This window comes from Mesoplodon densirostris, chromosome 20 (genome assembly GCF_025265405.1).
Source record: "Mesoplodon densirostris isolate mMesDen1 chromosome 20, mMesDen1 primary haplotype, whole genome shotgun sequence".
Taxonomy (NCBI): Eukaryota; Metazoa; Chordata; class Mammalia; order Artiodactyla; family Ziphiidae; genus Mesoplodon; species Mesoplodon densirostris.
This window is the reverse complement of record NC_082680.1, coordinates 10,347,656-10,360,711: the sequence shown is the minus strand read 5'-3', so window position 1 is coordinate 10,360,711 and position 13,056 is coordinate 10,347,656. Positions and strand designations below refer to the sequence as shown.

Here is a 13,056-nt window from a genome sequence, read left to right as displayed (position 1 = left end):
GTCTCTTTCTCCTATAAACAGGAATACAAAGAGCGTGGTGACATGACATGGAAACACCTGATATTCCAACAAAGGAAGTCGCAGAGGAAGGCTCCCGATGGATGAAGGAGGAAAGCCGGTCTAGTGTGTGCAGTAGCTGTGTCTTCCTAACACCCACCTGGCGACTGAATCATGCCCTCCCTGCTTCCAGGTGAACATTGTCGAGGCAGGCCCATCAGGAGCGCTGCCGATGCCAGGACACACACAGATATTGTCCGGCTGACCATCCATAAACCTTAATCGCACATGGGAGTCACGCACAAAAAGAAAGCTCCCTGGGGCGGCTCCCTGTGAAACAGCCGTAAAGTCAGTGTTCTGAAGTGTGGACTGCAGCCCGTCTCTGATTCGTTGGTCCTCGGAGACAGAGATGTGATGGAATGTGGAGGGATAAACACTGACTCAGGAAGAAAGGGCAGGCCCAGTTCCTTAGGAGCACCTGACAGCTCAGTTCCGAAGCGCAGGAGCTACAGACAGAGCCGCGCGTGCGGCTGCAGGGCGGTCCTGTCCGTGGACTGATCATCACCACGCGGCGCGGAGACCGAGCCACAAAGACCCCTGCAGACGGCCGCCGGGCGGGAACCTTGCCAGGTTCACAAGTTCAGCCGGGAGCGCGCTCCAGTCGACACACCCCTTTCGCCGGAGAGGAGAGCGGGCGGGAGCGAGGGGAGCTGCGTGCGATTGAAAACCAGTGTGGACACAAGTGAAATCTGATCGCGCGCCAGCAGAAGCGTGTGAAGCCAGGAGCCCCGGAGGAGCCATCGACCTTGGGCAGCCCGAGTCCGGGCGAAGTCATGCCGGGTTGCTGAGCGGGGACGGCAGCCGGAGCGAGCGCTCGCATGGAGAGCCCGGTGGCCCCCTGCGTCCTCTACCCGGGGGACGGAGCGTGCGGCCAGGCCGGGGGCCGGGGCGACGCTCCCGAGGCTCCGGGAGAGGGCGGCCTGCAGCCGCCAGACGCGGCCGCGGGGGAGGGCGCTGCGTCCCCGGCGCAGACACCCTGCAGTCTCAGCGCGTCCCTGTGCTTCAGCTCCGGGAACGATTCCCCGCCCTCTTGTCGCCGCGGCCGGCGGGTGGTGCAGAGGCAGTGGGAAGTCGGCAGCGCGGGCGCCGCGTCCCCGGAAGGGCGCGCGTCCCCTGAGGATCCCGTGTCCCCCGAGGAGCGCACGTCCCCAGAAGAGTCCGCGTCCCCGGAAGATCCCGCGTCCCCCGGGGAGCGCCCGCCGGCCGAGGAGCCCACGTCCCCGGAAGAGCCCGGGGACCCCGCGCCCGTGCCCCCCGGCGTCGGGCCGGAGCACGGGGAGCCCGACCTGCTTATCGAGGTGTCGGGCCGCCGGCTGCGGGCGCACAAGGCGGTGCTGGCGGCGCGCAGCGACTACTTCCGCGCGCGCGCGTCGCGGGACGTGCTGCGGGTGCAGGGCGTGGGCTGGGCGGCGCTGCGGCTGCTGCTGGCCTACGCGTACAGCGGGCGCATGGCGGGCGTGCGGCCCGACAACGTGGCCGACGTGGTGGCCGGCGCGCGCCGCCTACAGCTGCCCTGCGCCGCGCAGCGCGCCACCGACGCCGTGGCGCCGCAGCTGAGCTTGGCCAACTGCTTCGAGGTGCTGAGCGCGGCCAAGCGGCAGCGGCTGGCCGAGCTGCGCGAGGCCGCCTACCGCTTCATGAGCGACCACTACCTAGAGGTGCTGCGCGAGCCCGCCGTCTTCGGGCGCCTGTCGGGCGCCGAGCGCGACCTGCTGCTGCGCCGCCGCCTGCGCGCCGGCCGCTCCCGTCTTCTGGCCGCCGCGCTCGGCCCGGCCGGGGAGCGCGCGGGCAGCCGGCCGCAGAGCCCGTCGGGGGACGCGGAGGGCCGAGGCGACGCCGCCGTCTACTGCTTCCACGAGGCGGCCGGCGAGTGGCGCGAGCTGACGCGGCTACCCGAGGGCGCGCCGGCTCGGGGCTGCGGCCTTTGCGTGCTCTACAACTACCTCTTCGTGGCCGGCGGCGTGGGGCCCGCGGGCCCCGACGGCCGCGCGCGGCCCTCGGACCGGGTCTTCTGCTACAACCCGGCCACCGACCGCTGGAGCACCGTGCGGCCGCTGCGCCAGGCGCGCTCGCAGCTGCAGCTGCTGGCCCTGGACGGCCACCTGTACGCCGTGGGCGGCGAGTGCCTGCTCAGCGTGGAGCGCTACGACCCGCGCGCCGACCGCTGGGCCGCCGTGGCCCCGCTGCCCCGGGGCGCCTTTGCCGTGGCACACGAGGCCACCACCTGCAACGGCGAGATCTACGTGTCTGGGGGCTCTCTCTTCTACCGCCTGCTCAAGTACGACCCGCGGCGCGACGAGTGGCAGGAGTGTCCGTGCAGCAGCAGCCGCGAGCGCTCGGCCGACATGGTGGCCCTGGACGGCTTCATCTACCGCTTCGATCTGTGCGGGGTCCGCGGCGATGCGCCGGGGGCCGGGCCTGCGGGGGGGGTCAGCGTGTTCCGCTACCACTGCCTGGCCAAGCAGTGGAGCCGCTGCGCCTCGCACCTGCGGCCCCCTGGCGCGCCATCGGGCCTACAGCCCTTCCGCTGTGCCGCGCTGGATGGCACCATCTACTGCGTGAGCCGCGCGGGCACCTGGCGCTTCGTGCCGCCCCCGGACGGCGAGCCCGGCGCCGGCGACGCGGGCCCCGAAGGCAGCTTCGAGCTCCAGTCGCTCCGAGCCCCCGCGGACGCCCGGGGCCTGTTCTTCCCGTTCGTGCTCAACCTGCCGGAGGAGAAGCCAGACCGAGGCGAGGAGGGCGCCGCGTAGAGTGGGCCAGGTCACCCGGGCGTGTCCCTCGGCAGCCCTGGGCCAGGGGATGCCCTGTGGGCCGCGGTCCCAACTGGGAAACTGGAAGGGGCGAGGGGAGTGGAGGCGGGGAGGGAGAGAGTCGGGGGTGGGCCCCGGTGGGCCCCGCCCAGCCCACGGGATCATTTAAAGGCTTAGAAGGTAGAAGCTTGTCGCGGGGCCTTGAAGACCTTTTGCGATGCTGTATTATTAAGGCCCGCTGCCTAGTCCGCGTTCCTTTTGCTTTGCTTTGCTTTGCTTAATGGGGTCGATGGCAAGATGTAGGATGTGTGCAGATAGATAACCTTACAAATAAGGTGCAAAATACCTGAGAAAGAAAGAAACAGAATGAGAGATGAAGCCTCTGGGTGTGGTGGGTGAGGCCTGGAGTAGTGTACTGGGGTGTACTGTCCCTCGGGATCACTCGCGGAGTGGCCGGGCGGCCAGACCTGAGTTGTGTGGGGTACCAGGTACCGTTGCTTCCTGCACCATGAGAGGGGACCTCGGGGCCACCTCCCAGAGCTGAGATCCTAAATTAGGCCAACGTGAACGATATTAGTGGAATGACTGAAAGAAGGTCATACTTTTTCGGCTTGAGGTTTAAAATTATAACTGATAAGTAAAGCTTTTAAACCCTTTCTAACTAAGTTTAAAAGTTCCTGCCACATGTGCTTAGCTTCGGTTGGCTCCACTCCAAATGTAGTAAGTATTAAGGGTTGATTCCCAATAAGATCTGTCCAGTGAGCACTGGAAGTATCTCCTCTGTCATCACAGGCCCAGATATGGTCAAAGGCCCACACACCTCAAGAGCAGGTCCTTCTCGCCGCTTAACTGAGATGGGTTTAATATTTTCAAGTTAAGAGATGTTGATAATTGTGTTCAGTGATGTAGTAACGATTTGCTCTTATTTGAGTTTTAAATCTTTGGTGACTGAATGTTTTCCAAAGCGCATGTCATCAGTAGGAAACGCTGACAGTGGCCGTGGTGTTTGTCTGCTTTAAAAGGAGCATTTGGTACCCACCAGGTATGCTCGGCCACTTTGATATTTCATAGTGGGCTCAAAAAGAGTAGTATCCCACCCCCAAAAGAAGGTTAAAATCCTTTCTTTTTGAGAGTTCTAAAGAATAACAGGCAGGCACGGTTGAACCCAGTACTTACGATGTTTTAAATACGAATTCTGTCATCCTGATGAGGGAAATTCATTTTTACAAGCATCAGTCTAAGAAATTGTGGCAGAGTGACAATGAACATAGTAACATAAGGGGAAATAACACATATTTATAACGTGGTTTAGCAAGTAAACTACACTTTTCTAATTGTGAATTCCAAAATACTGTAGTAGAAGTAACATGAAAGTCAGTACTTTGATGGGGCACAAGGATTAAAAACAAATCAGTTGATCTTTCCTCATTTGTTATAACATTTTACTTTCCAAATGTGTACAGACAGGGCTTACTGTTTATTAAAAGTTTAAGGATAAAGTATACGCTCATAAATAGAGGCCAACTGATTTGGATTCTGAGTCCAATCCACTTTTTTTAATTACAATAGGAAAAGTACACGTTGAAAGTTATTGGCACATAAGTAGATGAAGTCATGTGTACCTTACTCTGATTTACTCGTGAATCCAGTGATGGGAGGTTACCTCTCTCTGTGCCAATCAGTGGGTATGTGGGACATAGGTTATGCTTTTTAAAGAGTCTGTGGTTATGAAAGTGATCTATTAAGCTGTTTAGGAGTGATAGCTTGAATCGTGCTTGCGCCAGAGCATGGGATTTACCGTTTCAGCGCGTGCATTCTGGTGACTTGTGTGCCTGCTTGTGACTGCTCCTGACCTGAGAGGATGCTTGGCAGCTTGGTCCATCGTCTTAGGAAAGAAAAACAGGCTTCAGATTGCCTGACTTCTTTGGCCTTTTGGTAGGAATAGACTGGAGACGTGGCAGGAGGAAAAGAATTGAGATCCAAAATAAACAAATAATGTCCCTCTAAAGACAGGAGCATTTCATATGATGGCACATTTTTCTCTAGACTTTCATTATTTATGGTAAAACTTTTATATGAAATGGAACCAAGCTAATATTTTCACTCCTTCCGTATCAAACTCATGAGGTATTATCACTGTGACTTTACTTGAGAAATCATTCCTATGATGTTTACCGTTTAACAACATAAACGCTGAAAGTGGGCTTCCAAAGTAAACTCTCCCCGTAGAAGACGGGAGACCTGTTCGATGTCACGTGTGGACAGCCACACGATAACATGCCCAGCTGGAGTGTTTGTATATTATTTCATCCTTTAATTGAACGAAGAAATGCCTGGACTAGACATAGCATCCCTTTCTGTGGGAGCTGGCCCCGGAGTCCCAGGGATTTGTCAGGATGAGATGCCCGAGGATGCCGAAGGATGGGCGGAGGATCTAGAAGCTTGCAGACCCCACTTCTAATAGTAATATCGCTGAGAACAGATACCAGAGCACCTGGCATGCTGAGAGGACCAGTTTAATTTGCTTTTGGAGGCCAGTACCCGGGGTGTAGGGCCAGGAGGGTGGTGCACCAATTACACCAATGGAAAAGCCACCCCATGCAAGATCCTCGGTTTGGAGGACAGCTAGGGGAGGGGCAGGCCTGGCTGAGACTTCCCTCCAGGTCTGATGTTCCGAGGACGGATCACGTCCCATTCAACGTGATGTGCTGAGTCTGTATGCAGCTCTATTTAGAGAAACAGTTGGTGCAAAAATATTCCTGCTCTTCGATCAGTTGCGTCAAACGAAGCTAGTGCATTTACGACATCCATCCATAGTTCATGTGAAATTAAGAAACCCACGCACGCTGACATTCCCAGATATTTGAAAGAGCAGTGGCGTTTTAAGGGGAAAAGCTATAATTTGGGAAAGCTTGATCTTTTGGTTAGCTCACAAGCAATGACTTTTGTATTGTTAATCAAGGTTCATTTGGGATCCAAAGGAATGGGGTTAAGACGTCTTCACTTCCTTTCTGTTTTTACCTTCGGTTTGGGGAACAGCCCCAGGGCCGGCACGGACTCTGGCAGCTTTACGGGACTGGATTTGGAACTCTGGTGACTTGATTTCTGAATCTATGGTAGCACCAATCTCCTTTCCTTGAAGAGACTGGAAGTTCTTTTGCTACTTAGTTAAAACTCCTCCCTTTGTATCAGTTTCGCTACAAATACTTAAAATGAATCACCTGCTCCATTCCTGTTAATTTTTGGTGTCACTTCAGTAATTCTGGCAGCTGCTGTTTGATCTGTGGGTCTCTTGGGTAACTTCCTGTGAAAGATTTTGAAGTGAAATGCAATGTTTTTGAGGTCCTTTGCGTTTTCCTGAAGTTAAGATGGTTTCAGGACATCATCTGTTGTAACACCTTCCTGGGGCGATATGTCAACAGAAGTGCTCTTTTGTGTTCTGTTTTACTTTAGATGCTTTCCTAGCTTACAAAATGTTTTATTTTGGTGTTTTAAAAAAATATATCAGTGTAATTATTTTTCCCTTTCCTCTGCAATATCATTATTCATGGGAAGATAATAAGAGCTAAAGATGGGAATGTGTCATCTTCTGGTTGCATCTGAACGTATGTCAGCAGCCACGTTCTCTACACTTTTCCCCCTTCCAGGAAGGTGCCTGGACCACAGGAGCTGGCAGGGCACTTCGTACCTGCTTGGTGAATTGGTTTGAGATGAATTGAAATAAAGGCCTACGTGTGTTCTCATGCGAGATGAAAGCTCCTCTGAGGCTTTTGAAAGCTGTAAGCAGTGCTGCAGTGTGGCCGGGCATTAAAGGCAAACAGGTGTCTTGAAGACACAGTTCAGGCCGGCTGATGCTTTATGGATCAACACTTCAGTTTCTAGGTCCTGGGTACCAATCGCGTAAATCCTCGTACGTCTGTCTGTTTATCCTGAGATGAAATAAATCACTGGGCGATGCCAGTGCTCCTGAAACCTGCGTGGCTGTTCTTGTGTCTTTTCTTAGGAACAGAGCCCTGTGTGGGTGTCCTTGCCTGGGAATGTGCTCCCGGGGCTGGGAGATTCTGGCCCGACCTGCGAGGCCCAGGGCTGGAGTCCCCCGTCTGAATGAGGAGTCTGGAGACTCCAGAGGGTCCGTGCAGCTCCGGTTCTAAGCCGGGGGGTCTCTCCATACTCATCAGGTGCATATGAACCCGTTGGTCCCCCCTTTCCTCACCCGTCCCCTCGGCCAGAAGGCCGTGGGCTGCCCCCCGTCACTGCTTCCTGGAGAGGCTGCCCTCTACGACACGATGTTGGTTGTGGGTTAGGAGAGTTGGTGTGGACACAGGAGAAGCAGGGGGCAGGCTGCGGGGGGGGGAGGTTATTACACTCACAGCCCGGAGAGGGGTCAGCGCACAGCTGGCTTTGCCGGGGGCGCGGCGCAGGGGCGAGGGGAGAGCTGTTCTTAGGGTTCCCGTGAACAGCTGGGCACGGCTGCTCTGAACGATCCCGAGGGCTGGCAGGGGCCCCTGCTCCGCCCGGGGTGCCTGCCGGGTGCCAGGCAGGGCAGATGTTGGCTTGTGTGACGCAGGGCTGGGGGCGGCAGGGGCAGGATTGGCAGGGCTGGTGGGGGGGTGGATGAGAGACTGCCCCGTGCGCTTTGCCGTCTCGCAGGAATCCCGGGCCCTGGGAGGGGAGGCTCTCCCGGGTCAAAGCATCACACGACAGAGAAAATAAGAAACGAGGCCTAACCCAACTGTGGAGCCCACGGCCCAAGCCCCACAGAGGGTTGGGGGCCGCTGAGTGCCTCGGGTGAAGCTGGAAGCGCACCCCTGGGTTCCGCCCGCTCCCCCTCTGTTTCCCGAAAAACACCTCCTCCCTCTGGCGTCCAGAGGGGCACAGAATTGGGGCCTGAGGGGATTGTCTCCTGCTCTCCTGCCCCACCCGCCAAGTTCAGAATAAACTGAGAAATAGGCTCAGCGGTCAAGCAGACACTTAGCAGCACAGGAGGGGAGAGAAAGTGGAATTTGGGTTGACTGGCCAAGTGGCTGGTACACGCCACTGGAATCAGGCCACGGGATCCAGGCCTGCAGGTCCACAAGAGTGGGTGGACTGTATACACTAAAAATTTTCCATCTACTGTGATGTTCTGATCTCTTAGGTCCCGCCTGGCTGCGGCGAGATGGCCCCCCTGGCCCCCGCCAGCCAAGGGCCCAGCCAGGAGCCCACCTGGGACCTGTGCCAACAGCCTGGCCAGGCCCGGCCTCCTCTGCCTGCCCTGCCCCCGGGGAGGTGACCCTCCTCTGCCCGAAACACCTGGGCCGGGCAGCTCGGGGCAGCCCTGTCGCCCAAAGCCCAGCAAAATCACTAAAACCAGCCAATCTCATGCCTCTCATTTCTAGGGCCCTGTGAGTAGCATGGCATTTTTCTTTCAGTGGCTTCTCCGTGCTGTCACTCAGTCAGCTTTGTAAACTAACACCCGGCACAGACGGATGCCTGCTCCTTGCAGGGGGAGATCCCAAAGAGAGATCCCAAAGAGAGAGCCCAATGCGAGGGGCGGGGCCTGCCCCCAATCCAGCACTCAGCTTCCCCTCCTCCCCTGGGGCGAGGTGGGTGCGGCGAGGTGCAGAGAGGCATCAGAAGTCCCCCTGGAAATGTCCTCCACGTGGGAAGAGAGGAGTGGGGAGGACTCCCGTCCTCTGGGGCAGCCGTTTCCTGTGGGTGAGGGGAGGTGAGCCGTGTGCATTTCAGAGCCTGTGGGGAGGAGCCTGTTTTCAGGTTGTCCACTGCACTCCGTAGAGTTTCGAGCCGGAGTTTGCATGAGTGTGGTAGACATGGGCTATTGCAGACAAGGTCTCCAGTGCTCTTTGCTCTGACCCTCCACCGCGCACGGAAGCGTCCACCGCAGCTGCTTTGGGAGGGGCATGCAGGGTCTGAGACACACCAGGGCAGCGGATGTGGGTCATGGCTGCAGCACCAGTACCGGGCAAGCAGTTCTGATGCACACGGTGGAGAGATGGCCTGAAGCCCTGGAGAGAAGGGTTCTGTGACGGTGATTCAGGGCGAGGCTCTGATGGGCAGGAAAGCTGGAGGTCTTCTCCTCGATGTGCCTTGGAGCCTGCCCCCCTCAACTCTGGAGGAGAGAGCATGAGCCCTTCTGCGCACCCCACTCTTGAGCCGCTCGGCAGCTGCGCCGATTCCATCACACCAACACTCCTTGCTCAGCCTCCTGGAAGGGAAAGTGTGTAAAAACGTGGTGCACGCCCAATTGTTTGCACTGAACATGAGTGTGGACTCCAGTGTTGCTGTTACCTTGTAGGGATTCTTTGAAAATTTACTTTTCCCTCTTGAAAACATTTATTTTTTCATGGCAGGGGATGCTGCTAACAGAGCATTGTTCTTTTTTTTTCTTTTTTTTGCGGTACGCGGGCCTCTCACTGTTATGGCCTCTCCCGTCGCGGAGCACAGGCTCTGGACGCGCAGGCTCAGTGGCCATGGCTCATGGGCCCAGCCGCTCCACGGCATGTGGGATCTTCCCAGACCGGGGCACGAACCCGTGTCCCCTGCATCGGCAGGCGGACTCTCAACCACTGCGCCACCAGGGAAGCCCCAGAGCATTGTTCTTAAATAGCATTTTCTTCTGCAGAAATAGAGTTAAACCTGAACGTACCCATGGCTTCATGTTTTTCTCCTGCTGAGTTTTGGGATTTTGATAATCAGTTACAATGATTTTCTTGGCCTCTGGCATCTCTTCAATTAGATGTAATGGCACAAAACACACAGGCTTCGCAGACAGATGATGAATCTTATAAGGAAAGTTGGGGCAGACGAAGGATGTGGTGAGAATTCACAGAAGTCTAATATTCCCGCCCAGTGAGAAGGAAGGATGTTTTCTAACCTCTTCAGACAAATTCAGTTAAATCTATTTTTATGAAGATTTCCTTGTGCACAGTTCTTTGGAGGTCATAAACAAAGCACCACATTGAAGACTTCCATTCGGGCTGGTAGGTGGTGTCTTTATCCCGTGGCACTAACTGCAGAGAGGCGTGGGCACTGCAGTCAGGTGGATGCCCCGTAACTGCCTGACTGATGTCCTGCATCTTAGAAGATGCCCCCAGACGTTTCAGCAAAGGAAATCAAGCATTTGAATGCACCCAGCCTCATCCCAAAGAATTCATGCTGTAAACACAATATTGGGGTGTCTCAGAGGGTGGGTACCAACCACTGACAACTGGTCATCCGTGATGTGAACTCGGGACTTCCCTGGTGGTCCAGTGGTAAAGAATCTGCCTTCCGATGCAGGGGACGCAGGTTCGATCCCTGGCTGGGGAACTAAGATCCCACGTGCTGCAGGGCTGCTAAGCCCGTGCGCCACAACTACTGAGCCCACACCTCAACTAGAGAGCCCGCGTGCTGCCACTACAGAGCCCATGCACTCTAGAGCCTGCACGCCACAACTAGAGAGAAGCCCATGTATCGCCACGAGAGATCCCACCTGCCTCAATGAAGATCCCGTGTGCCACAACTAAGACCCAAAGCAGCCAAAAATAAATTAAATAAATAATAAATACATCTTTTTTTTTTTTTTTTTTCGCAGTACACGGGCCTCTCACTGTTGTGGCCTCTCCCATTGCGGAGCACAGGTTCCGGACGCGCAGGCTCAGCGGCCATGGCTCACGGGCCCAGCCGCTCCGCGGCATGTGGGATCTTCCCGGACCGGGGCACGAACCCGTGTCCCCTGCATCGGCAGGCGGACCCTCAACCACTGCGCCACCAGGGAAGCCCTAAATACATCTTTTTTAAAGAGTGATGTGAACTCCACAGAGCTTCCCCTGGGGCTGGTTGTAGCTCAGCAGGGAAGCCACGGCTGTGGGGTCACTCGCAATCCGTTTGGACTGCGGTTCTGTCTCTTGCTAGGTTGTAGGACAGACCACTGGGCTCAGTAATGTCGCATTTCCTTATTTGTGAGACACGATTGTAACACCCTGCAGTGCGCCCACGAGGTCGGGTGTGTGCACTCGCCTGTCACGGTGTCCAGTGGGGTCAGTGCTTCTCAAGCTCAGAGTCCAGGAGAATCACTTAGGGAGCTACTTAAAAATAGGAATTCCCAGGTCCCAACAGGAGGGACGTCTGAGGCGGAGCCAGGGACCCGCGTTTTTAACAAACACCACTGTGGGTCGTGGACCTCCTTGTCTGCTGACATAACTGCTTTCTCACCCTTGTCCGGCACCTGTCCTGGCGGACGCCACCTGGTGTTGTTAAATTCAGATTACCCCAAAGAGATGGTGTTTGTCACACACCACGTGCAGGCTAAAGGCACAGAGGAGCCCCACTTACAGCAGGGGTGTCCCGACAGCCCCCGAGAATGCGGGGTCAGCCCAGTCACACTGGGCGGAGACACCTGCTCCACCTGAGGCCTGCAGTGGCCCTTCCTGGCAGGTGTGGGGCGCTTCTGGCTGTGGAGACAGCAGCCGACTGAGTAGTCCCTTACACCCCTGCCCACACGCCACAGTGTCCCCGTCATCAGCATCCCCATCAGGTGGGACATTTGCTACCATCGCCGGACCTACACTGACACGCCATAATCACCCTAAGTCCCTGGTTCACGCTGGGGGCCACTCTTGGTGTTGGACGTTCTATGGGTTTGGACAAATGGATAATGACGGGTATCCATCAATATAGTGTCATGTAGAGTCGTTTCACTGCCCAGAGAACCCTCTGTGCGCCGCCTCTTCATCCCTCCTTCCCTCACCCCCTGGCAACCAGTCATCTTTCACTCTCTCCACAGTTCTGCCTTTTCCAGAATGTCGTGGAGTTGGAATCACACAGCCTGTAGCCTCTTCAGATTGGCTTCTTTCACTCAGATATATGCATTGAAGGCTCCTTCATGCCTTTTCCTGGCTTGAAGGCTCAATTCTTTTTAGCCCTAAGTAAATACTCCATTGTCTGGACGTATCACTCTTAGTTTATCCATCACCTACAGAAGGACACCTTGGTTGCTTCCAAGTTTTGGCGATTATGGATAAAGTGTGCAGGGTTTTGTGTGGAACCGACAGGGTTTTAAATCCATGGGGAGGACCCGGCACGAATCTCACCCTCTGGCCTTTGTCATCTCCCTGAGGACGACCATTTCTGGGATGGGTCTGTCGCTCTCCCACACAGACCCCCTGGCGGCTTGCTAACACACCTTGGTGGACCCCAGACTCCAGCCCTGGCCCAGTGTTTGCTGTTGTCCCCTCTGCCAGGGCCCTCTGTCCCCACGTCTCTGGCCCCCCATGTCCACCTGTCTCTCTCTCAGTCCTGCCCTGGAGACAGCCTTCCGACACCACCCTCCAACCCAACCACTGTCCACTCAGCATGTTTTGGTTTCCTTGATGGCTCTTGTTAATATCTAGTTAGGTCGTGTCTTTATTTTTATTATCCATTATGTCGTGTCCTTATTTTTAACGTCCAGTGTGTCATGTCTTTATTATTACTAACCTGTTTTATCAGGCCTTTGCTATTATTTTTTAATTAATTAATTAATTAATTAATTAATTAATTTTTGGCTGCATTGGGTCTTTGTTGCTGCACACAGGCTTTCTCTAGTTGCGGCAAGGAGGGGCTACTCTTCGATGCGGTGCCCGGGCCTCTCATTGCGATGGCTTCTCTTGTTGCAGAGCACGGGCACTAGGCGCATGGGCCTCAGTAGTTGTGGCTCATGGGCTCTAGAGCACAGGCTCAGTAGTTGTGGCGCACGGGTTTAAGTTGCTGCACGGTATGTGGGATTTTCCTGGACCAGGGCTCGAACCCGTGTCCCCTGCATTGGCAGGTGGATTCTTAACCACTGAGCCACCAGGGAAGCCCAGGCCTTTATTATTGTTATCCAATTAGATCACGTCTTTATTGTTAATATCTATTGTGGCCTGTCTTTCTTATTATCCATTTATATCAGGTCTGTCTTATTGTTATCCACTTATGTCTTTATTATTATCCGTGTAGATCACGTCTCTGTGTTACTATCCAGTTAGAGCAGGTCATCTTCTGTTTGCTGTGGTCTGTGGTCCCCAAGCTCTATGAAAACATGGGTGGGCCTGGTCGTTTGACCCCTGCGTCCCCAGAATCTCGGTCAGCTGCTGGGATGGCGGGCACTCGGCTGGCACCTGTGAGCCATGGGCACCGCGGGTGAGCGCAAGGTGATCTGCAGGGCAGCACGTCCCATCCAGGAGCCTCACCGCCAGGCCCGGGATCTTGAAGAGGAGCTTATGTGGAGGAAGCAGAGTGCCCGGCTGCT

The 13,056-nt window shown here is 55.7% G+C and overlaps 1 protein-coding gene across 1 annotated transcript; it reads left to right on the top strand.

The window, feature by feature from the left end:
- The first annotated feature begins 875 nt into the window (after positions 1–875).
- On the top strand, positions 876–2,813 carry KBTBD11 (kelch repeat and BTB domain containing 11). Its single transcript, XM_060086177.1, has one exon. The coding sequence runs from the start codon at positions 876–878 to the stop codon at positions 2,805–2,807; it is 1,932 nt and encodes a 643-aa protein (XP_059942160.1). The 3' UTR covers positions 2,808–2,813.
- Positions 2,814–13,056: the final 10,243 nt, after the last annotated feature.

Coding starts and splice junctions, on each gene's coding strand:
- KBTBD11 (XM_060086177.1), top strand. CDS start 876: ATGGAGAGCCCGGTGGCCCCCTGCGTCCTCTACCCGGGGGACGGAGCG.